Source organism: Grampus griseus (genome assembly GCF_964374135.1).
Source record: "Grampus griseus genome assembly, chromosome: 11".
Classification (NCBI taxonomy): domain Eukaryota; kingdom Metazoa; phylum Chordata; class Mammalia; order Artiodactyla; family Delphinidae; genus Grampus; species Grampus griseus.
Genome location: NC_139005.1, coordinates 90,670,723 through 90,694,736, shown reverse-complemented (window position 1 = coordinate 90,694,736; position 24,014 = coordinate 90,670,723). Strand labels below are relative to the sequence as shown.

General features: G+C 55.9%; 1 protein-coding gene across 1 annotated transcript; it reads right to left on the bottom strand.

Annotated features, from left to right (window-relative positions):
* Positions 1–2,877: 2,877 nt before the first annotated feature.
* On the bottom strand, positions 2,878–21,179 carry MCM5 (minichromosome maintenance complex component 5). Its single transcript, XM_082666682.1, has 17 exons — positions 21,107–21,179; positions 20,676–20,850; positions 19,161–19,287; positions 18,942–19,070; positions 16,088–16,260; positions 15,216–15,371; positions 12,969–13,135; positions 12,359–12,530; positions 11,242–11,353; positions 10,468–10,611; positions 10,054–10,119; positions 9,638–9,814; positions 8,870–8,982; positions 7,249–7,377; positions 6,085–6,227; positions 4,037–4,164; positions 2,878–3,122 (listed from the first exon to the last, which is right to left on the bottom strand). Exons 2-17 carry the CDS (start codon positions 20,840–20,842, stop codon positions 3,021–3,023), a joined length of 2,205 nt encoding a protein of 734 aa, XP_082522808.1. The 5' UTR covers positions 20,843–20,850; positions 21,107–21,179; the 3' UTR covers positions 2,878–3,020.
* Between the last annotated feature and the right edge of the window lie 2,835 nt (positions 21,180–24,014).

The window sequence follows — 24,014 nt, the reverse complement described above, 5'->3', positions numbered from 1 at the left end:
TGGAAAATCACTGCTTTGCAGTCTCCATGGCTTTGGGCACCAACCCTCCCTGGCTGAGACCTCCAGTGAGCATATTCCTGGGAGAAAGTTCCCTCTCCATCCCCAAGAAATGCAAACCCAACCCGGCTGCAGGGTTAAGGCTCCCCCACTCCTCAAACAAAGGAACAGAAGGATGGGTCCTGCAATGAATGTAGCAAACACTCAAGCGTCTCCGGCTGAACAAGATGAAAGGTAAAGAGGAACCGGAAATGCTCTGATGCTCTCAGGAAGGTCGGCATCCAGACAAGACAACAAAGCGCTGTGTGAAAGGTTCTCCTCCAATTATCAAAGCAGAAGTGGGCTTTGAACACGAGTGAGTCAGAGGAAAGCTGATTTAGCCCTTCTCATCTCTCCGTTTCCCGCAACGGTGCCGTCTGAGAGCTTGAAGCAGTTGGAAATTGTGGCACAAAAATACACTGTGATTCAGCAATGACCACACTGGGGCATCAAGTCTTCCTGTTCAAGTCTTTAGGAAAATCAAATCGTCTTACTTTGGGTTTCTCATGATTGTCTTCATTTTTATAAGATAGTTATTTTTAAACACTTTAATAATTTATTAGAATAAGATGTTTAACATATACTGGTACATTCGTGCTTTGCTTGAGGTTTTCTATTTCCAAATGTATTTTAAATATCAAATATTTTATTTCACTGATATGTTGTTAATTTTGTGAATTCTACCTTTTTAAAAACAAAATATACTCATATTAGTACTTCAGTATTAGGCAAAATAATGACCAAAAAACTGGCACTGGGCTTCCTTGGTGGCTCAGTGGTTAAGAATCCGCCTGCCAACGCAGAGGACACAGGTTGGAGCCCTGGTCCGGGAAGATGCCACACGCAGCGGAGCAACTAAGCCCATGTGCCACAACTACTGAGCCCACGTACCACAACTACTGACCCTGTGCTCTAGAGCCCACGAGCCACAACTACTGAGCCCGAGCACCACAACAACTGAAGCCCATGCACCTAGAGCCCGTGCTCTGCAACAAGAGAAGCCACCGCAATGAGAAGCACGTGCACCTGCAACGAAGAGTAGCCCCCGCTCGCAGCAACTAAAGAAAGCCCGCACGCAGCAACGAAGACCCAACACAGCCAAAATTAAATAAATAAATATTTTTAAAAATGGGTAGATCTGAATAAACATTTTTCCAATAAGACATACAGATGGCCAACAGGTCCATGAAAAGATGCTCAACATCAGTAATTGCCAGGAAAAAGGAAATCAGAACCATAAGGAGGTTATCACCTTACACCTGTTAGAATGGCTATTAGCAAAGACAGTAAGTGTTGGTGAGGGTGTGGAGAAAAGGGAGCTTCCCCTTGTGCACTGTTGGTATGAAGGTAAATTGGTACAGGCACCAGGGAAGAGTATGGAGGTTCCTCAGAGAATTAAAAATAGAACTACCGTATGATCCAGCAATCTACTTTTGGATATTTATCTGAAGAAAACACACACTAACTCAAAAACGTATCTGCACTCCCATTTTCATTGCAGCATTACCTACAATAGCCAAGGTACGGAAACAACCTAAGTGTCCATCAGTAGATGGAAAGATAAAGAAAATGTGGTGCATGTACACAACAGAATATGATTCAGCCTTAAAAAAAAAAATAAGGAAATCCTGCAATTTGTGCCATGGATGGACCCTGAGGGCATTGTATTAGGCACACTAAGCAAGACGCAGAAAGAGCAGTACTGCATGATCTCACTTATAATGTGGAATCTAAAACAACAACAACAACAACAAAGCCAAGCTCAGAGATAGAGAACAGGTTGACGGTTGCCAGAATCGGGAAGAGGAGGGGGCCGGAAGGTACAACACACAAGGGAAGGGGTTTAAAGGTACAAACTTCCAGGTATAAGATGTGCCATGGAAATGTAATGTACAGCACGGGGACTATTAGTTAATAATATATACTGGGTATTTGAAAGTTACCAAGAGAATAGATCTTAAAAGATCTCACGACAACAACAACAAAACAGTGTGTAACTATGTATGGTGGCGGACACTAACTAGACCAAAAAAAGAAAGAAAGAAATGGCAAAATTAATTACAGCATATCAAAAAGAACAAACAAACTTGGGAGTTCCCTGTTGGCCTAGTGGTTAGGATTCCAGGCTTTCGCTGCTGTGGCCCGGGTTCAATCCCCGGTCAGGGAACTGATATGCTGCAAGCCGCGTGGCCAGCCAAAAAAACAAAAAACCAAACTCAGGCCCAGAGAAGTCAGGAGCCTCACCCAAGGCCACACAGCTTGCAGGCGGCCCACCAGGAGAGATCCAGGCTACTGAATTCCAGCACCCCTCTCTTACCTACTTTGCTCTAAGGCTCAGTGAGAATCCACCTCCCTGAATCCAAATGCCATCAGTCTCCCCACAATGCTGGTCCTTCCTGGACACTCACTACCAGTAGCTCTCTTCTCCTAAACTCAACCCTGTGTCACCCCCATTTACAGATTAGGAAACTGAGGCGTGGCAAGTCTCGGTGAATCCAGTCTGATGCAAACCCACGGCTGTCACCCACACATTGGCTGCTGGGGAACAGCTACGGACTTTCCCAAGCACCTCCGCACACTGGATCTTGCTGAACTCTCACCAGTGCTGGCGAGATGTGGACTGGACCCTCCCCACTGAGCAGCTGCAGAACCTGAGCACAGAGGTGAATGCCCTGCCCAGGAGCCCAAGGGGCAGATGTGGGTCAGAAACCCAGGTCTGTCAGATTCCAAAGCCTGTCCTTGCCCCGCATGAGGGCAGGATGGGGGTGACAGGCCACCCAGTGCAGAAGCCCACAGACATCCAAACACAACACGGCTTTATTATTTCAATAAACTCCAAAAGCACCTTTCCTGGATCTGCACGCTGAGGCAGAAGCCAGACGCAGCGAGGCAGGGCAGCTGGGGTCCCTCTGTCCAGAGCGCGTGGGGGGCTCAAGCAAGTGGAGGTGGGGTGACAACAGCATTCCTGCGGCGGGAGGCGCAGCTCACTTGAGGCGGTAGAGGACCTTACGCTGCATGCGATGCTGGATCTCGCCCCGCCGCAGCATGAGCTGCAGGACCTTGTGGATGGCGTGCTCCGGGTATTTCTGCAGGACACGGGGTCAGATGAGGGGCGTGCCTCCCACGGAACCCCAGACACCCCTCCCTCCGGAAGCCCAGGTGTCCCGTGCTCATGGGGGACTCTCCAGCCTTCACATCCTACCTCTCTGCATCCTAAGACAAGCTCACACTTCCTGAGCGACTACCACGTGCCAGGCCCTGTTCTAAGTCTTCACATACTTGAACTCGTTCTATCCCATAACATCCTCACGCAGCTGGTACTGTGATCATCACCTTTATACAGAAGAGGAAACTGAGGCACGGAGAAGCTAAGTCACTCACTCCAAGTCACACAGCAAGTAAGTAGTAGAGCTGAGACCTCAGCTGAGCCCACGTGACTCTAGAACCCAAGCTCCTGACGCCCCTAAAGCCCTGTAAGCCTCCGTCTGCTCGTCTCTCAAGCCGGCGTGGTATCACCTACTGCATAAAACTGCTCTGAGGATCAAGAGGAGATGACGCACATGAGGGGAGCTGAGCCCAGAACCTGGGATTGTCCCTGCGATTTCAAAGACGGTGACAAGTTGCGCACAGCTTCTAGAAGACCCATCCCTTCTCTATGGGGTCAAGAGTACTGTCCCCAGCGAGCTGGGTGGCTCATCCTCCTGGCTCTGCCCCTCCCTTTCCCCCACACACAAAGGCCAGGCAATGAGGCGAAGGGAGAGATGGAGGGCTGGGGAAGCCTGGCAGACTCCAGCAGGACCTCAGCCACCTCTCCTCTCCGCACAACGTGACAGAGAAAGTCACAAGGGGAGGCACACTGGGGACGGGCCCGGGCCGAGGAACAGCTGCCCCTTCCCCATCCTGGGCCTGTCTGCTGAGCAACAGGACGCAGTGTTAGGTGGCTGGGAACCAGGCCACAGGGAGCCCGCAGGACTCCCACCGGGACGCCGGGAAGGCCCACCTGCTTGGTGAAGTCCTGGATGATGCTGTGCTCCGACACCTGGGATCCAATGGCGAAGCGGCGCTTGAGCTGCTTCTCGATGCGGCTCAGCAGCTCCTGGTCCTCCTGGCTGGTGAAGCCCTCCACCCCTGTGGGTGTGAGGAGGGAGACGGGTGGGTGGGGACCACAGTCTGCCCACAGCGGTAAGAGTGAGCCAGGCCCGGAAGAGAAAATGAGAGGAAGAGGAAGAGCGTGCCCGGGGACAACCAGGGCCTGACTGAGATGACCGACAGAGACCCAGGGTCAGGGATGGGGCTGACATGTGGGAAGGATACTGCAAGCAGAGGGGACAGCAGGTGCAAAGGCCTGGAGGTGGGAAATATGCCCGTCTCAATCAAAACCCGGTCAGCGGGCCAGGGACATGGCCAGAGTGGGGGCACGTCCTGTGGGCCCTGGAGGCCACGGCACAGGTTTTCCTTTGATTCTGGTGAGCAGAACAGCCACTAGAGGGCTCTGAGGACGGCCACGAGCTGACAACAGCACCTGGCCCCCAGGCAGCTGGATAGGCAGCAGCAGGAAGACTTCCTGGAGGAATCTATCTCAGATGGAGAGCTGGAGGGGACCCAGCAGTGACCCAGAAGGGCGCGCAGGCTGCCCCGGAGACCACATCTGTGAGGCACCCCAGCAAGCAGCCCAGGCAAGCAGGCTCGTAATTTCCAACTATTGCCCCAGGATGGATCTCCCCTGCTGACCCAGGCCTGCAAAGGCCTTGGTGTTTCAGCTACAGAGAGGGTTGGGACCGTGGTGGGGGAGCCACTGAGAGGGACGTCAAGGCTCCAAGTTGAAATGAGTCTGCAAGGTAAACTCCTACCCAGCCTGTGAAGCCCAGCTCCAGTTTCGCTGCCAAGAAGGCCCTCCAGGGCAGAGGCTGAGTCATCTTCACCGAGGGGACGACGGGGCGATCAGACACCACCCACCTCCCTGGCTCCAGCCACACGGGCCCTTGAACATGCCGAGCCTGCTGTCCTTGGGGTCTTGCCACTCAGCCCTCGCTCTACGTGCGGTGCCCAACCCCACACTACGGGGAGCCATGTGTCCTCACTCACGCCAGTCCCTGCTTCCTGCCACCTCCTCAGAGCCCACCCGGACCACCCGAGGATGGTCCCCAACATTCCTGACCTGCTGGGCTTCCCCCTCCGTGCTCTTTACCCCCTGAGCTTGATCTGTTTGCCTCTTTGCTGCATCTCCCCCGTGGAGAAGGGGGGCCTCACAAGGCGCGGACTTAGAGATCTGCTCACTCCTAGACTCCCAGCACCTAGAACAGCCCGGCAAATTCTAAGCACTAAGTACCTGCTGGGGAAGGAATGAATTCGTCCCAGGGGAGCCTGGCACAGAATCAGCGCTCCAGAGGTGCTCACAGGCTGAGCCCGAAGCAGGCAGCAGGACTTAACGGCAGCCTGAACCCCGCTGGCCTCGGGGTCAAGAGACCTGCATTCTAGCTGGGCGAACGGTGACCTTGGGCACTGTGAAAAGGCCTCTTTGGGTGTCAGTTTTCCCATCTCTAAGAGGTGAAGGGCTAAGTGCCCAGCCTGGCTTCTGGGGGTTTTGAGGGCAGCTGTAAGTGAAACGGAGGAAGAGCTCTGGAAGCACTCAAATGGTTATGGCTCAAAAACAGGGGTTCATGCAGACTTCCCTGGAGGTCCAGTGGTTAAGTCTCCATGTTTCCACTGCAGGGGGTACAGGTTCGATCCCTGGTCAGGGAAATTCCATATGCTGCGTGGTGCAGTCAAAAAAACAGGTGCCAACTACCATTTTTAACGGATGATAAAATTGTGAATTATAATAATGAACTGGGTCAAAAGAATTGTGCTCCAGAGTCTGGAGAGAAGCTGTTCTTCCCATCTTGGGGGAAACTGGCTGGTGGGGGCTGGGGACAGGAGACGGGCTTACTCCCAGGAGGAAGCATGGAGAAGCAATGCAGAGAAGCAACAAGCACAGCAGGTGTCCAGCATGAGCCCTGCCCACGGAGCCCACAAGCCACCCGAGCCTGGGTCCCCGCGTCTGCTCACCTGACAGGGTGCCGGACAAGGCGGCGTCCAGCGTGGACACCTGGAAGAGCCTCAGAGCCTCCTCCACATCCGCCTCCGTGGCGAAGGGCTGCAGCTTCATCTTGCTGAGGGCCTCAGCAATGCGCACGACGGCCTCCAGCTGCCTGTGTGGGAGCGACGGGACGCCAGGGCGGACTCAGCCCATCTTCTCTCCTCATCCCACCCTGACCTCCAGGAGGTGCCTGCCCCAGGCACTAAGAGTACAGGGGTGACTGCTGGCTGTCCCCGTGATCCATCTCCCTCAGTAACAGAACCCCGACTTCTATTCTAGCAAGTGGCGCCCACCTAAAAGACATTTCCCAGACTCTCTTGCGTCTAGATGTGTCTGTGTGACTAAGATGTGGCCAGTAAGCTGTAAGTCCAAATATTTTATGGGAACTTCAGGAAGTGTCCTTAAAAGATGGACCTTTCTTTTTCTTCCTCTCCAGCCACCTGGAATGTGGAGGTGATGGCTGGAGTTCCAGCAGCCATCCTGGACGATGAGGATAAGGGTGAACCTGAAGGAGCCCAGGTTGCTGATGACTGAGGAGCCATCACATAGGTAGGACTACCTACCCTCAAATGTTTTTACAGAAGAGAAAAATAAACTCCCAATTTACTTAAGCTACTTCACGTGGGTTTTCTATTACACACAGCCAAATCCACTTCTAACTAATCAGTGCTGGAAGCAAGATTCAAACGAGGTAGGTTCAAGCTCTTAGTCACTCTACTGCATAAACTCACAAGAGTGACAAGAACTAACAGCTGAGAAAACTGTGATCCAGAAAAGGAAAGCAATTTCCCTGCAGTCACACAGTGGGCTGGAGGCTAGGACCAGGTCTCCCTGGACCCCAGGTCCCAGCCTGGACCCTCCTTCACCCTCAGGCTTCCCAGCGATGAGGGAAGCTAGACCGAATTCAGAAGAAAGGGTTCCAGATTTTCTCAACAGTAAACGAAACAAGAGATACAGATGATCAGGGAGGCCACTGTTTTCACTCCCAAAGGACTGCTCCCTGCCCCGCAGCCCTGACCACGGCCTGCACCACACAGTCAGCAACAGCCCCGGCCCCAGACTTGCTGGGCACATCGTGCCTTGTAAAGCGAGGCCCTCTGCCCAGCCCGGCCCTGGCCTGCCCGCCTGCTCACCGCACGGTGATGGGGATGCTCGAGCGGCGGTCACTGTCCCTTTCGTGCTGACGGGCCCCGCTCCGCATGATGATGTACCGGTTCTTCAGCTTCTCTGCAGCCTCTGCCGACAGCCGAGGGCCACACTTCCTGCAGGATGGGGAGTGGCTGCCATGAGGCCAGGAAGAAATCTTGGGGTACTCACCCCATCCCCGGCCCTCTGCTGGCTTGCAGACATACGCTTTCCGGGCCCACCAGACGGTGGCCTCTCAGCGGTCCTCCCAACACATTCAGGGACAAGATGCACAATGACACCCACAAGAGGCTCCCAGAGACCGCTGTCCAGGGCAGGGAGCACGCCAGGCTGGGGGTGGGGGAGGGGAGCAGCAGGGGTGTCTGCTCAGGATCTACCCCCACCACCCCGCAGCCCCCCCCCAGCCAACTGAACTGTCACTGATTTAAGGCAAGCCTTAGCTCACCTAATCCAACCCTCATGCTGCAGATGAGGTGAGCAAGGCCAGAGGGAGGGAGGAAACTCCCCATAAGCCACGTGGGACCTGGCGTCAAGGGAGGACTAGAATCTGGGGCTCTCAGACTCACACCCAAGGGCCCAAGCCTCTGAGGACAGGGCCATGAAGAGCTCAGGCATGACAAAGACCCAGGTACCAATGGGCACCGCATTACCCATCACCCAGGAGGAAGCGGTGAGTAGGGACCCACCTGAATGCAGCACTTCACCTCCCATTAGAAAGGCGCTCAAAGATCCCTCCACCCTTGGGTTTTAGTTCCAGTAAGAGACAGCTGAGGTGTGTGTCCAGAATCTTGGTACAGGGGCTAAAAGCACAGCCTTTGGAGCCAGGTACCTGGGTTCAAGTCTTGGCTCCACTACCTCCTGTCTGTGACCCTGGACAAGTTACTTAAGCTTTCTCTGCCTCAGCTTCCCCATCTGTAAAATGGAATAATACACCAACCTCATAGGTTTGGGGAGAGGGATGGTGTTCACTTATACATAAAACTCTCAGGATAACGTCTGGCACAGACTAATTACTATGTGTATGACTATTGTCATTGTCATCTGTGAGAACAACAATATTTAAGGTTGCAGCTGCCATTTACTGAGTATTTACCTGGTGCAGGGCTGTGCCACTCACTCATCATTTTGTGTGATCCTTACAAAAACCCTAGGACACAACCACCCCGGGAAAGCGAGGCTCAACTGACTTGCCCAAGGTCACACAGTGGGGGCAGGAGTTACCCAGAGCCCATGTCCACAAGCCTCCCTGCACACCAGAGTCAAGGGGGTCTTCAAGACCATCTAAATTCTTTTTATTTTTTTGGCCTCACCGTGCAGCATGCAGTATCTTAGTTCCCCGACCAGGGATTGAACCCATGCCCCCTGCATCGGGAGCGTGGAGTCTTAACCACTGGACCGCCAGAGAAGTCCAGAGACAATCTAAATTCTCCACCTTCGCTTCGGAGATGGACAAACTGAGGCCAAGAGCCACTGAGCAACTGTGCGGGGTCAGGAAGGAGCAGAGCTAAAATCCTCAGGGCCCGATCTCAGGCATCCTGAATGGGGCCCTCTCCCACTCCAGGGGAGCCGGGCAGCCCCACCCCTGTGGGGCCTGCATCCAGGACTCACGCGCGGCAGTAGGCAATGAACTTCTTTAGCTTGGTCAGGTCAATCTCGCCCTCCACGGCCTGGGTCTGTGTCAGCGCACTCACGTGCAGAGTGATGACGTGTTTGGCCAGCATCTGGGAGGCAGAGGGGACACGGGGTCAGCCCACAAGCCTTCCCAAGCCAGGTCCCAACACAGAGGTGGAGCAGGCAGGGAGGGAAGAGCTGCCAGGGCTAGAAGTGGTGGAGAGGAGGAGGCCCTCGCTTTTCCTGCGGGTTGTCAGCTGGTAAGACGACATCCCAGAGATGCCAGGCTGCCAGGCCCCTCTCTGCCACCACGAGGTGCAGCTGCCTGAGAACAAGCCTCCACTAAAGGAGGCCAGGCCGAGAGGCAGAGACAGCGGCGCCCAGACGACCCAGAGACCTGACCCAGCCGAGCCTCGCACCTCCAGGCTTGTCCATTACGTAAGCGCTGGAGTTCCTTTCAGAAGCTGACTGACCGGAACTGGGGTTCTAGTACTTGCATCCAAAGGCCAACCCCCTCATTTCACACAGAAGGGACCGACACCCAGGGAATGACTGACCCCAAATCTCACGGCACATCGAGCACAGGAGAGGTAGGACCCGGGACGCCCAGTGCAGCGCTCCTGGAATCCACAACCCCGCCTCCTTGGTGGCCCACTCACGGGCCGATCTGGGGGCCAGGACTTCGGGTCAAGCCCCTTGTCTTCCCACCCTCGCCCCCCAACCCCTAGAACCGCGGGCCTGGCTGGAGTCCAGCCCCCCACGCACCATATCCCTCTCCTCGTTGTGCTCGTCCTTGACGATGAAGATCATGTCGAAACGGGACAGGATGGTGGGCATGAAGTCGATGTTGTCCTCCCCCTTCGTCTCGTCCCAGCGGCCAAACACTGAGTTGGCAGCAGCCAGGACTGAGCAGCGGGAGTTGAGGGTGGTGGTGATGCCGGCCTGACAGGGAAGCGTGGGGGGGAAGCAGAGGACAGGGAGATGGGAACGCGGGGTCACAGCCCTCTCAGGTGCGCACACCCATGCCTGCACGCACACACGCACACACACAGGATTCCAGGACCACTGCTGCGGCCAACAGAGGTCGGGTCGCTCAGGGCAGCCTGAGGACGGGGCCAGAACCCGGCCCCTCCCAGCACCCCGGAACAGCTCTGCCGGGCTGGACCAGGGAGGATGCTCACCTTGGCGATGGAGATTGTCTGCTGTTCCATGGCCTCGTGGATGGCCACGCGGTCATCTTCTCGCATCTGTGTAGGAGATAGAAACGTCCACTAGACCCAGGTGAGGGGCCGGGGCACGGTGGCAGCAAGAAACCCTACAGGAGCTACCATTCCCAAGTCCCGACCCTGTGCCAGGCCGATGGCAGGAACCGGGTCACCTCTAGTCACGGGGACAGTGTGTGGGCTTGGCTCTCCTCTCCCCACTCTCAGGTGCGGAAACTGAGGCTCGGAGAGGTGCAGCTACTTCCCGATAGTACCGGGAGGTCTCCACATCACAGGTGGTTTCTGCCGTCCAAGCACAGAAGGCCACACCCCCAGCCCGCGGCCAGCAGGCACCACCACCACTGAGCCACCACCTCACCCTGCCAGGCTCACCTTGTCAAACTCATCGATACAGACGACCCCACCATCGGCCAGGACCATGGCTCCCCCCTCCATGATGAAGTTCCGGGACGAGGGGTCCCTCATCACCGAGGCTGTCAGGCCAGCCGCGCTGCTGCCTTTCCCGGACGTGTACACCTGGGGGAGGGAGGCAGGAGGGTCAGGGCCCATCATGGCTCCATGCTGACCCAGTAAGTAAAGGGGCCCCAGGAGCTAGGGCTCAACCAAGGTCACACATCACAGCTGGCTGCAGAGCACAGACAATCTCAGTGTTCCTCCTCTGATGGGGGGACCGCCCCAGCCCCAGCCTGGCGGCTCTCCCACAGGAGAGCGTTCACATCCATCACTCACCTGAACCCCACGACTGTCCCATGAAGCAGCCCCTGGGGGCCCAGCTCACGGAGGAGCAAACTGAGGCCGAGAGGAGAGCAGTGACAGTGTTCCAGGGGGCCTCGGGGCTGGGTCGACTCCTGACTCCCAGGAAAGGCATCCCCACCCTGAGTCCCTTGTCATCTATGGCTATCGACGTTAAGACTTAGCGGATGGATAAACTGAGACTCAGAGAGATTGGGTGACTTGCTCAAGGCCCACAGCCAATTACCAGCCAGGCTGAGACCAAACAAACCCCATCGAGTCCAGCACTCCGCCTGCTGCCCCAAACCTACACATGCCGTCGGCCCCCTTCCTCCTCTATCCTCTGCGGCCCCGCCCGCAGCCTTCCTCTCCACGGCGCAGCTAAGGTGGACAGAGGTCACCCTGGGCACTCACCCCGATGGGAGAGCACTTCTCCACAAACTTCAGCAGCTGGGACTTGGCCGTCCCCGGGTCCCCCAGCATCAGCAGGTTGATGTCTCCTCGGCGAGTGAGGCCGTCGGGGAGCCTGGGGGAAGGCGGGCAGGCGGGCCAGGTGAGCAAGGCGAGAAACCCAGTGCTGGTTGGTCACAGTGGTCTGGCTGGCGGCCCCCCCGACCTGTCATGAGCCTCAGAGCAGGCGGGGAGGCAGGGGCTCTGGCCTGAGAGCCACGTTCATAGCGAGCTGTGTCCCCTAGTCTCATCCGTGGTAACTTGCTTCCAAGGGAGGGGAGGTTCAGAGAAAACGGCACTTAGAGCTGGGCTTGGGCACACACAGTCAGCATCTGATAAACACCCCCCAACCCAGCTGGAAAGAAGGAAAGAGAGGGAGCCACCAGCGGGCCGCACGCAGTACTGTGGAGGGGACACCGCGAGGGCAGGCTCCTGGCCCCAGCGCACGTGCCTGTGAGCAAGTCCCTTTAGCTCTCTATGCCTCAACTTCCTCATCTGTGAAATGGGCTCGATTGTAGCTTTCTCACAGGGCTAATCTGGGGACTGACTGGGTTGGAAACACATAAAAGCACTCAGAAGAATGTCTGGCACGTGGTAAGAACTCGGTAACTGGTAGCTGCTAATATTATTACTTCCTCTACCTCTACTATTTTATCTTAAAAGGACGGGACGTCCCCTGAGTAAGAGGCTTTCACCCGTCTTATTCATGTGGAGACTTGGGTTCAGAGAAGTGGTGTCTCTTGCCCAAGGTCGCAAGGTAAATAAGCAGCCCTGAGAGATGTCACCCCGGTCTCAGACTCCAAGCCCGAGCTCTCCCCGGCACCGGCCAGGCCCCTCACACCGCCAAGGCCCCGGCCTAGCCAGGGCCGGGCAACCGCTCCGGAGGAAGGGTGTGGGCCAGCCCCCAGCCGGCTGGCAGCCAGCCTGGGAGGCGGGGAGGGTGCCTGAGAGGGGCAGGCGGGGCTGAGGGTCCTGGGCAAATAAATGAAAAGGGCATTCATGTCCTGACCACCTGGCAGCTGCCCTCCTGTGGGCAAGTCACTAATTCCCCTCCCCGGACCTGGGGGGCCTGGACACCCACCTCTTTCGGGAACCCCCAAAGAGCAGGCAGGCGATGGCCTTCTTCATGTCTGTGCCCCCGAAGATGGAGGGGGCGATGCTCTTGGAGACGACCTCGTAGACGCTGGGGAGGGCAGCCAGGCGCCGGAACTCCTCCTCCTCCTGCGGGGTCACGGCCCCAGCAAAGCTGCGGCCTGGGCGGGCAGAGCAGGGGCCTGCGTGAGCGCCCTGAGGGAGAACGTGCTGCCTGCGGCCCACCGCCCTGGGCCGGCCCAGGGCCTCCCAGAGCAGGGCCCTCAGAGCCAGGCAGCACAAGCGTCAGTCTGAGCGAAGACAGAACCCCAGGTCTCTGCACCAGGCGTGGGCCTGTGTGTTCCAGGGTCCAGTGAGCAAGCGGAAGAGTGTGGAGGGCGGGGGGGTGACCTGAGGAGGACCAGGTGACAGGGGCCCTCAGGGACATCTTCCATCTTGCCGATGGGGGTGACACAGCGTCTCTGGTGAGAACAGCACCACTCACCCGGCTGCCATGGGGGACAGAGCGCAGGGGCAAAGGTGGACACGGGGAGACCAGGACGAGGCCCACCGACAGCCCAGGGGAGGGACGACGGGGGTTCGGCCCAAAGCACACTCACTGGAGCCATCTGTGTCCACCTGGATGCCCAGGACCCGAATGTAGGCGCTCCGGATGCCCACGCCCACCCTGTCGCGGCCCCTGCTGGTGGTCAGGCCAAACTTCTTGATGGAGTAGATGCCCATGATGGTGACCCTGTTCCCAGGGACGACCTTGTCACACAGGTACCTGAGAAGAGGATGGGGAGGAAGAAGGTGAGAGGCTGGTGGGGGCAGGGAGCCCCCGGCTCCCCCGACCCCGTCACACTCGCCATCCATCCACCTCGCCATCTCTACATGAGGCCCCAGCACCGTGGGCTCCAGTCCCCGCACCGCCCAGGGCCCTCTCCCTCCCACCACAACCCAGCCCATGCTTGGACGGCCCAGCTGCTGGGAGGAAGACAGGCCTTGGCCTGACCCCTCCACGGGCCTCAGGAGCTCATCCATTATGCTGGTTGGAGTTGGGGGGGCGCCCACCCCAGCCCCTCAGGTGCCCCGCCTCCATCTCATCTGCTGTCAGATGCACTGCAGGACCCCCCCCCCGGCCATCTCGGGGGAAGCCCCCTTCCTCACGCCCTCCCAGCCTCCCTGCAAGGGCCGCGCGCCGCTTCTGCCTCTTTCACGGCTCCACGAGCTCAGCCAAGTCATTCTGCCTCTGGATTTTAATTTCCTCTTTTAAAAAAAAAAGGTGTTGAGGGACTTTCCTGGTGCTCCGGTGGTTAAGAATCCGCCTTCCAACGCAGGGGACACGGGTTTGATCCCTGGTCGGGGAACTAAGATCCCACATGCCGCAGGGCAACTAAGCCTGCGCGCCACAACCAGACAGAAGCCTGAGCGCCACAACAAAAGATACCACATGTCACAACAAAGATCCCACGTTGCCGCAACTGAGACCCAGCACAGCTAAATAAGCAAATAAATACTTTAAAATACATATATATATATGTGTGTGTGTATATATATATATATATATGTAGAGAAAGAAAGAGAGAGAAACAGGGAAGTCTCTGAGCCCCTCCAGCCTGTGCAGCACAGAAAGGACACTGGGGCATGTATCCGTACTCTGCTGCTTAGAAGCTGTGTCACCTCTCTCAGCCTGGGAGGGGATGATAAAGTGATCTGACCTGCTGGGTTACTGTGGGATCAAGTGAGGTACGAGACTCAAAAGTGCTTTATCCACTAGAGTCATATCCTCTAAAGGACCCTCACTGTCTTTGTTAACGTTCTATGACTCCCCTCTTCCCAGACCCCACTTCCTCAGCTTTGAGTAATCTAATCATAGACCATTTGAATAATCTAATAAATACCGAATATTTAATCTGTATTAAGGAATTGTGCTAGAGACACAGTGTAGAGGACAAGTGTATGGACACCAAGTGGGGGAAAAGGGGGGTGGGATGAATTGGGAGATTGGGATTGACATATACACACTAATATGTATAAAACAGGTAACGAATGAGAACCTGCTGTACAGCACAGGGAACTCCACTTCACTATACAGTAGAAACTAACACAACATTGTAAAACAACTATATCTCGACCAAAAAAAAAAAGAAAGAAAGAAAGAAAAAGGAACCGTGCTACACACTCAACATGCATTTTCCAATTTAAATCTCCCAGCAGCCTGATGAGGTTAAGGCCTGTCACTGTCCCCGTTCTCCTGGTAAGGAGCCCATGTAACTTGCCCAAGAGCCTGACCTCTACACCTTCCACAGCCACTAAGGAAGCTAATGACCTACGGAGCCCCTCCTCCGAGAAACGTGCAGCACAGACCATCTGCACGTGATGTCGGGGTGCAGGAGCCCAGCTGAAGAAGCCCAGTCCACAACTCCACACCTTCCTCCCAGGTCACCAGGAGGGGACCGGGCTGGCCCAGTACCCTCTCCCCCTTTCCAATCACCCAGCAACATCCAAGGAAGAATCTTAACAGAAAGCCTGGGGTGGGCGTCAGGCTGGAAAGAGGCTCCCCCAGCTACTGGCTGTCCAGCTCTGGGCCTCCCAGTTCTAAGAGGGCTGCGGAGACTCTGCAGGAAGAACGCAGGCTGGCAGCCCAGCCCCTCCACTCACTGAGCCGGTCACACATCCTCGTCTGCAAAGAGGGGTGGACCCACCCCTGCAGATTATGGGGAGACGAGATGAGAGGAAGCATGGGGGCGGCACCAGGCACAGAGCAAGTGTCCTGTAACCAGCCACCCTCCCCCGCACCCCACTGCGCTCAGCCAGCCACTCGCGGCACCCAACTCAGGGGCACGGCCAGGGAGCCGGCTCACCTGTCGCAGTAGAGCTGCATGTGTCTGGGCATCTCGCCGTGGGGCACCGCATCCGGCAGCTCCTGCAGCTTCAGGGTCTGGAAGTCCACGCACTTGCACTTGTCCGGCATGATGAAGTATGGATCCAGCGGGCACTTGGGGCGCCCGGCCTGATCCCTGTCGGTGGGGAGGAGAAGGGTCACCAGAGCTGCCCCCAGAGCCCCAAGGCCAGCAACAAGCTAGGGGTCTCCGGGACCCTGGGAGAAGGCCCTAAAGGAGGGCAGCTCAGCGGGGGATACCCACAGGACTAGGAGTGGGGAGACCTGCACACAAACGGTATTCAAAGCCCGAGACAGGCAAGGGGGTTAAGTATAGAGAAAAGAAAGGTGGCTGAGGCCTGAGGTCAGGAAGCTGATGGGAACCAGCAGCCAGAGAGGGTAGGGGCCCTTGCGATCAGGGGTCAGCAATGGTTTTCTGTAAGGAGCCAGAGACAAACATTTTCAGTTTTGTGGGCCACGAGGCCACACACTCTGCCTCCGAAGCGCAAATGCAGCCGCAGGCAATGTGTAAACGAAGGAGCCTGGCATGTTCCTGGACCTTCCCTCCAGACCTGCCCCAGAGAGCCGAGGTTTGCTGTAGAAGACTCCCGGTGGACTCCCAACCCTGGCTCCCGGCACAGGTTGTCTGGGCGCCCTGGAGGGACAGAACTCACCACTGCAGAGGGACGCCACCGCCCCAGGGCATCAGGTCTGCCCCAGGCCCACAGGGCACACCGCTGCCCCAGCCCCTCCCTGCTGCAGGTGGTGCAGGCCGGGTCCTCCTCCTTCACATCTCCGCTGAGACGTCACCCTGTCACCCCCACCGTGCCACAGGGCCATGCGGAGCCCACTCACGTGTTGCACTTCCTGGGCAGGGCGTAGCCCTCCAGGCCGGGGCGCATGGCGACGTTGGTGAGGGTGTTGCGGCAGCTGCGGCACTGGACGGAGATGCGGGTGGCCTTAGCACGGACCCCAGAGGCGGCAATGATGATGCCGGGGATCTTCACCAGGTGTGACATCGTGTCCGACTGCAACAGAGCCACGGGGAGGGTGGCTGGTTAAAGGGAGCCGGGAACACCTGAGATCACGTGAGAGCATCTTTTTCTAATGTGTACTGAAGTATTCAGGGATACAGGACCATGTCTGTAACTTACTTTAAAATACTTTAGCAGGGGGCTTCTCTGGTGGTGCAGTGGTTAGGAATTCGCCTGCCAACGCAGGGGACGCAGGTTCGAGCCCTGGTCCGGGAAGATCCCACATGCCGTGGAGCAACTAAGTCCTGTGGCGCCACAACTACTGAAGCCCATGTGCCACAACTACTGAGCCCACGTGCCACAACTACTGAGCCCATGTGCCACAACTACTGAAGCCCACGCGCCTAGAGCCCATGCTCTGCAACGAGAAGCCCGCGCACGGCAATTAAGAGTAGCCCCCACTCACCACAACTAGAGAAGGCCCGCACACAGTGACGAAGACCCAGCACAGCCAAAAATAAATAAGTACATAAATAAATTTATTTAAAAAATAAATAAAATACTTTAGCAGAAAAAAGAAGAAAGCAAATAAGGCAAAATGTTAACAGCCATTAAATCCAAGCAAAGGTAGATGGGGTTCATTACACTATTCTCAGTACTTTTGTCTGTGTGATTTTTTTTTTATAATAAAAAGCAAAAAATAAGAAAAGCTCCTTTCAACATCATCTCTTCTTCCCCCTCCCAAGAGCTTTTCTGGGACAGACAGGCAGGCTACAGGTTCGTGCTGAGGCCCCTCAAAGCCCAGAAGGTGGGGAGGGGAGGGGAAAGGTTCGGGAAGGAGGCTGCCCCCCCCCCAAGAAGTGAGACCAGAGCCATGTGTTGCTGCCACGGCCCGGGGACCCCAGACCTGCTGAACCCGCCCCCCCCCCCGCCCCCGCAGAGCTTGTCTTCTGGAAAACTATCTACAAGCTGCAGGAAGCCTAGCCCTCCAGGACCCCAGGGTTGGAAAAGACTGAGGCTGCCTCAGCCCATAAGCCACCCCGACAAGCGATCCTTCTAGAGAGGACCCCTCCTCTACCACTGGACACCCGTCACCCAAGGCAGGCCAGTCACTGGGTTTTCCAGTGGGTCTGAGAATAGGAAGCTTGTCCCATGTGGCGCTGAGCTTTGCTTCTCTGAGGAAACAGCTGCCTCGCACAACAAGTCCAATACCGCCTCCGCAGACAGGCAAATGCGTGATGCTTGGGTGAGTTCCACACACGGTCCCAGGTCCCCTCCCTGGTGCTGGGCACATAGACGAAGCCAACACGCTCCACAGCCTCGAGAGCCCACAGCCCAGCCCTGCTTCTGGAACAGAACTGCCATTGTGCTAATCAAGGAGGATTTGGCAGGGACCCCAGCCAAGCTGCAGGACACAGGGATTCCAGCAAAGACCTTCTGGTGAGTAACACAGAGGTGACACTACCTGGGCCCACAGTTCAAAGGCACAGCTACACGCATCCTTTCATTTGCTTCTCACAACAGCCTCGTGACAGAAGAACCAACGTCAGGCTCTCACTTCCTCCTCAGGAAGCTCTCCTGTCCCAGCCCTGCCTGTTGTATCAATTCTTTCACACGGCAGCCCAAGGGAACCTTTGAAGATAGAATCGGCCCATCCTCCTACCTAACCTTCAACTCAAGCTGCTTTCCACAGCAGCCAAGGCCCTGGCCATCTGGCCTCTCTACCCACTCCCTCCCTTCCTCTCCTCCCACCCTCACTCCCTGAGGTCCAGCCACACTGGCTTCTTTCTGTCCCTTGAAACCTGCTGCTGTCCCCACTCCAGTACCTTTGCACCTGCTTCTCCAGGAGCCTGGAACGCTCCTCCCTCAGGCTGTCACAGGGCTGCGTACCCCTCAGGTTTTCGCGCCAACATCACTTCTTCAGAGGGGCCTTCTCCGACCACCTCCCAGACCCCTGGCCACTGTCACATTGCCTGTTTCCTTTGCTTCATGACTCGTATCACAGGACCTGAAATCAGCTCACTGCTCCTTGTCTGTTTCTCCCACTGTAAGCTCCATGGAACCAGGTCCTGTCTGTCTACAGTGAGGGTCCCCCAGCACCCGGCGAGGGGCAGTCACTCGATAAGTGCTTGTTGAATAAAACCAAAAAAGACTGGATGGCAGACTGGCTCTGCCAAACTCTCTCTCGGCCTCGTCACTCTCCAGCCATGCTGGCTGTCCTTCCCTCGGCCTGGCACACACCCTGCCCCCCTTGCCTCGCAGGCTTTGTACCAGCTGTGCCCTCCCTGCCCCCTCGAACATTCTCTCCCAGCTGTTTGCGTGCTGCCTGTTCTCACCCTCAGATCTCCACTCAGACGTGCCCTCCTCAAAGCAGCCTTCTTGATGTTTTCCAGAAGGGCCCCCACGTTTTCTCATCACCCTCCTGGTTTCTCCCGTTGCTCTTACGGTCATCTACAGTGACCATGGGTGATGTTCACCGGCTTATCCAGTCTCCCCGGGGACAGCAGCTTGTCCTGAGTTCACCACTGTTTCTCCAGGACCCAACTCACGCCTTGCCCACAGGAAGAACTCAGCAAACATTTGCCCAATGAGCTAAGTTTTCAGGGGCGCAAGGAGGCTCAGAAAGGTCGAGTGAGTTGCTCAGGGTCACACAGCTGGCACCCAGGTCTCTCTCCAAAGCCCCTCCTCACATGCAGCCGCCACCGCCACCCTTCAACTGGCCTGAGTGGACCCACCTTCAGGCTACGGATGCTGGACGGGCTGGCATCCGACTTGAGCATGACTTGGATGTCCTGGAGCACCTCGTCGCCAGCAGGCCGGGGCCGGGTCACCTCATCGGCCACCTCCTTGGCAGCTTCCTCCAGCTGGAGAGGAGGAGGGGGGCAGGCTGTGAGTGACCAGAGCTGGGCCAGCCCTGGGGGTTCGGGGGGGAGGGGCGGGGAGGTCCCACTCACCAGCTGCAAATGCTCAGCCGGCTGCTTGTACAAGTAGTCGGCCAGGTCCTCGTCGAAGCTGGCAAGGTCCTCCATCTCCACCTCGATCCAGTACTCCCCCAGGTTATAATGGCGCTTGAGTTCATCCCTGGGGTGGGGGTGGGGAAGGAGAAGAGGAGACAACGCTGGCTGAGGTGCGCCCGCACCCCGAGTCTCCCACACCACTGCCCCGCCACCCCGCTTCCCAAACACATCTAGTTCCAGGCGGTTCTGTTATTTAACCCTGCAGAGGTCCCCCCACTGCTGAAATGCATCCTCCAGAGAAAGCTCCACGGAAGGGGTCCAAGCAGCAATCAAAGGACAGTTCAGCGCTCACAGACAGGGTTCTGTGCACAGGTGTCTGGAAGACTCTCACTGCAAACCAGTCCTTTCAGTGGACTCCTCGGAGCCTTTAATCCTCTCTCAGATACTAACAAGGCACACGGCTAGAACCTGGAGACTGAAGGCAGCAGAGACCATGCCTGTCTTGTCAACCACCAGAATCTTTTTACAGAGCACCCTATGGGACTATTATCCCAAAAACACATTCGGGGGCCACCGACCTCCTCGGCCTCACCCCTGTCTACCTCATGTCCGGAGCCGCATATAACAGCCAGCCTGGCCCCGAGAGCCCCTTGCTGTAACACGCCACCCCATACCCTGCCCCTGCGTGCAACTGCTCCTATCTGAAATGCCTTCCATGCTTGACACTCTCCTCTCAGCTCAAGGTCACCTCGGCTCCCCTGGAAGCCTCCCTAACTCCCCTTGTACATTCCTCCTTTGCAGTAATTATCACTTTGTAATTTATTTGTAGCTCCCTATGCCTCATTCCCACTGACTTAGAAGCTCCTTGAGAGCAAGTAGTATGAATCTTTTCATCTTTGCATCTCAGAGTCCAGCACATAGATGCTCAATGTCGGCTGATGCATGAATAAATGGAGGCAGGAGTGGCTGTGCCGTTTTACTGATGAAGAAACTGAGGCCCAGAGAGACCGTCACTTGGAAGTCACTCAGCTAATAATCAATCAGGCCCAAGCCTGGACCTGCAAACTCACGTTCTCTGCATTTTAACAGCCTATGAGGATCTGGTGCGACGGCACCAATGTACAATGACTAGGAACAGGGGCCTTGCCCAGCTCATTCAGTGCTGCAGCCCAGCACCTGGAACAGTGCCTGGCATGCAGCAGGTGCTCAGTCAATAGGAGGTGACTGAGTGGAATGAAGAATGAATGGATGAGTGAAGTAAAACATAACTACCATTTTCACCTTTTGCACCGAGAACTTGGTTTACAAGATATCGCACACATTACACGAAAGGACAGCAACAAATCAATGAACAGGAACAAATCCTGGACGAAGAACCCAGGTGAGTCACTCAATCGTTAACTTTAGATGTGAAACGTACAAAACCATACGCCACGGGGGTGCGGGGCCCAAGTGAGTGGACGAAACACCGCTGGGACCGCACCTCCCCTCCTGCACCGCTCCGGCCCGCACCTGTACTTGAAGGTGAAGCCCGTGCGGTCCGTGCCCACTCGGTACTGCCGCAGGAACTCCTTGAAGCGCCTCTGCAGCTGCGACTTGCGGGCCTGCCCCTCATCGGCCGCGTTGTCGCCCCCGAAGCTGTCGCTGTAGAAAATGCCGGGGTCGTCGAAGCCCGACATGACTGCACCTGGCGCGGGGACAAGGAGATGGAGCAGATTCATGGCGGGGGGGGTTTATGGGGCCACGCGGCGTCCCCTCCGACACCTGGGTCCTAGGCTCCGAATGCGGGACGGGCGTGAGCCCGGTTCCGCCTCCCGGACCCCTACCCCAGTTCTCCCACGAGAAACCCCTGCTGCCCAGACCTACTGCGCCCCAAATGCAGATGCCTGTCGACCCCTGGGCCCGGCTCCGCGGTGCCCACTCCCCAGCCCCAGTGGCCTCACCTCTCCCTTCCCGCGCTCCCTGGAACCAAAGAGACAAGAGCCCCGACAGTCCACCGCCGCCTTTCGCGGGAAAAACCAGACGCAGCGTTTGGACGCCGCGGCCGCTGCGCCCTCATTGGTTCGCCGGGACCCCGCGGCCAGCGATTGGACCGTGCTGCGCCCGCGAGTCCCGCCCCCCACGAGCGGGCCGCCGGAGAGGATTGGCGGCAGGGCGCATGACGTCAGGCCTCCTGGCCTCCTTCCGGGCTCCATTTTGTGTTCTGGACAATTTGGCGCGAAACTGACCCGGAAGTAGCGGCGGGGCGGGGCGCAAAGATGGCGGAGGGGCGGGCCGAGGGCCGGCGCGGGCGTGCGAGGGCTTTTCTGTGTACTCTTCTTAAACCTTTTTCAAAGTCTCAGGAAGAAACGACCCCTTTCAGAGCTATAGGTCCCTGAGAAGTACCCCTTGCCGGGTGTGAGCCTGCTTCCCCCTAGCGGCTGGAGGGGGCGCTGCCTGCCTGCGCTCCCAGCTCTCACCCTAAACACGCTTCCAAAAGTGGGGGATTAATCATTCAGAAGCCACCTCTGGTCTCGGTAGCGCCTCTAGGACGAAACTCAAACTTGGGACTCGAGGGATGTTTCCTTAGACCCAATTGGTGATTTTTTTTTTTTTTTAGTTGTATAAGAGTTTTCATTATCTGGCAATGCTTAAAATTTGTGAAAATTCATGACCAGATTCCCAGCCTAACTTTAAAAACGGGAAGATCTGGCAAAACTTGACGGATTCTCAAGCGGCAATAAGGACTGCATAATCTCCCCTCCCTTCCTTTCCATTCTCACTGGCAACATGAACTATTTTTCCTAATGTTTATTATTTATTTGGTTGCACTGGGTCTTAGTTGCGGCAGCCTGGCTCCTTAGCTGCAGCACGTGGGCTCCTTAGTTGTGGCATGCAAACTCAGTTGCTGCATACATGTGGGATCTAGTTCACTGACCAGGGATTGAATCCGGGCCCCCTGCACTGGGAGCGCAGAGTCTTAACCACTGTGCCACCAGGAAGTCCCACAACCTGAACTGTTGGAAAGAACTTTTTATTCCATAGGCTACATTGGCACATACTTACGGGGAGTGTTTAAAATATGAGTCTGTTTATAGGGTTTCAAAATTAGATCAAACGAATCTGAACCTTCAGGGAAGTCCCTCTGCATGGAGACATAGCGTTAACTCATTCTATTTAACAGTTCTTTTATTTTCCACCGTGTGAAGAGAATACAAATTATTCAGCCATTTTCCTGTTAGTAGAATTTAAGATGGTTCTCTCTCCTCTCCCTCTCTTCCTTCCTTCGTCACTACAAACGGTATCAATGCTCTTGTCACGAAAAAACTGGCAACAGGGCCCAGGGTGGGAAGAGCTAAGTCGCTATTTTGAGTGCCTACCCTTGGCATACATAGCTCATGAACAGTGGCTCCTGGACCTGGTTGCACCTTGGAATCTCCCAGGAAGCTTTTTTAAAAAAATACATTTATTTATTTATTTTTGGCTGCGTTGGGCCTTCGGTGCTGTGTGCAGTCTTTCTCTAGTTGCAGCGAGCGGGGGCTACTCTTCGTTGCTGTGCGCTGGCTTCTCATTGAGGGGGCTACTCTTTGTTGTGGAGCACGGGCTCTAGGCGCGTGGGCTTCAGTAGTGGTGGCTCGCGGGCTCTAGAGCGCAGGCTCGGTAGTTGTGGCACACGGACTTAATTGCTCCGCAGCATGTGGGGTCTTCCCCGATCAGGGCTCGAACCCATGTCCCCTGCATTGGCAGGCAGATTCTTAACCACTGCGCCAAAGCTTTTCGTAAACAACGATTCCGGAGTCCTGTCCCAGATCTCCAGAATCAGAACCTCTCCGGGTGGGGCCCAGGATATGCGGGTGTTGTGATGCCACCATCCACAGACTGGGGTTTGGAGGCCACTGGACCCTCCTAATAGCTGTAGGAGGCAGGTGTACTGTTAGTTTCAAGGAGACTTGAAGTGACTTAACCAAAGGTTCCAGACTTGATGACAAAGCCAGAACTAGGGAGAGGTCTCCAGGCACCCAATCCTCAGTCACATAGGAGTCGTATAAGGAAAAGCCTTGTCCCCTGCTTTGCTAAATACACCTCCAGCCAAGGGCTTTCACTCTCCCAGACTGGGAGGCTGCATTTCTACCATTTCAGTGGCTTTCGGGACTTCGGAGAGTGGAAAAGACTTGGGTTTAGAACTGGCCGGACCGGGTTTAAATCCTTCCTGACCCTCAGAGAGCGTTAACACTCCTCACAGCTTTTCTCTGAGGATCAAATGAGATGATATCATGGGTGAGATGATTAGCAGGAATCACAAAACACTGATCTCCCTTGTTTCATAATAGTTTTATACACTGTTGGTATTTTACATGCATCTCATTTGCTTCTCAAAACAGATGAGCTGGGTCTCACTGTATTCATGTTAAAAGTGACAGAACTGGGCCCCAAAAAGGTTAATAACTAACCCCAAAGGCAGAGCTACAAAATGGAGCAGCAGGGATTTGAACCAGGGATCGTACTCCAGTCCCTAGGGTTCACTGTACAGGACACAAATTTTACCCCCGAATCTGCTCATTTCAGCCTAACAGGGAATCCCATCCTCAGTAAGGCTGAGTCTTGCATCAAGCAGCGTTCACCACGAAGATCTGCCCACCGACTGCTTAAAGGTCACCACCCCCCATCCTCAGGGCAGAGCACAACATCCCAAACCAGCTCCTGTCATCCCCACCTTCACCCCTTCTCCCCACCAGGCTTTCAAGAAACAAGTGAGAATAAGTCAGCTCCCCAAAGGTAACAGAACCCAAGAAAAACACTTCAGGTTACTATTAAGCCATGTAGTTTATTATTTCACATAAAAGTTAGCGACCAAGGCCACAGTGCTGTTAA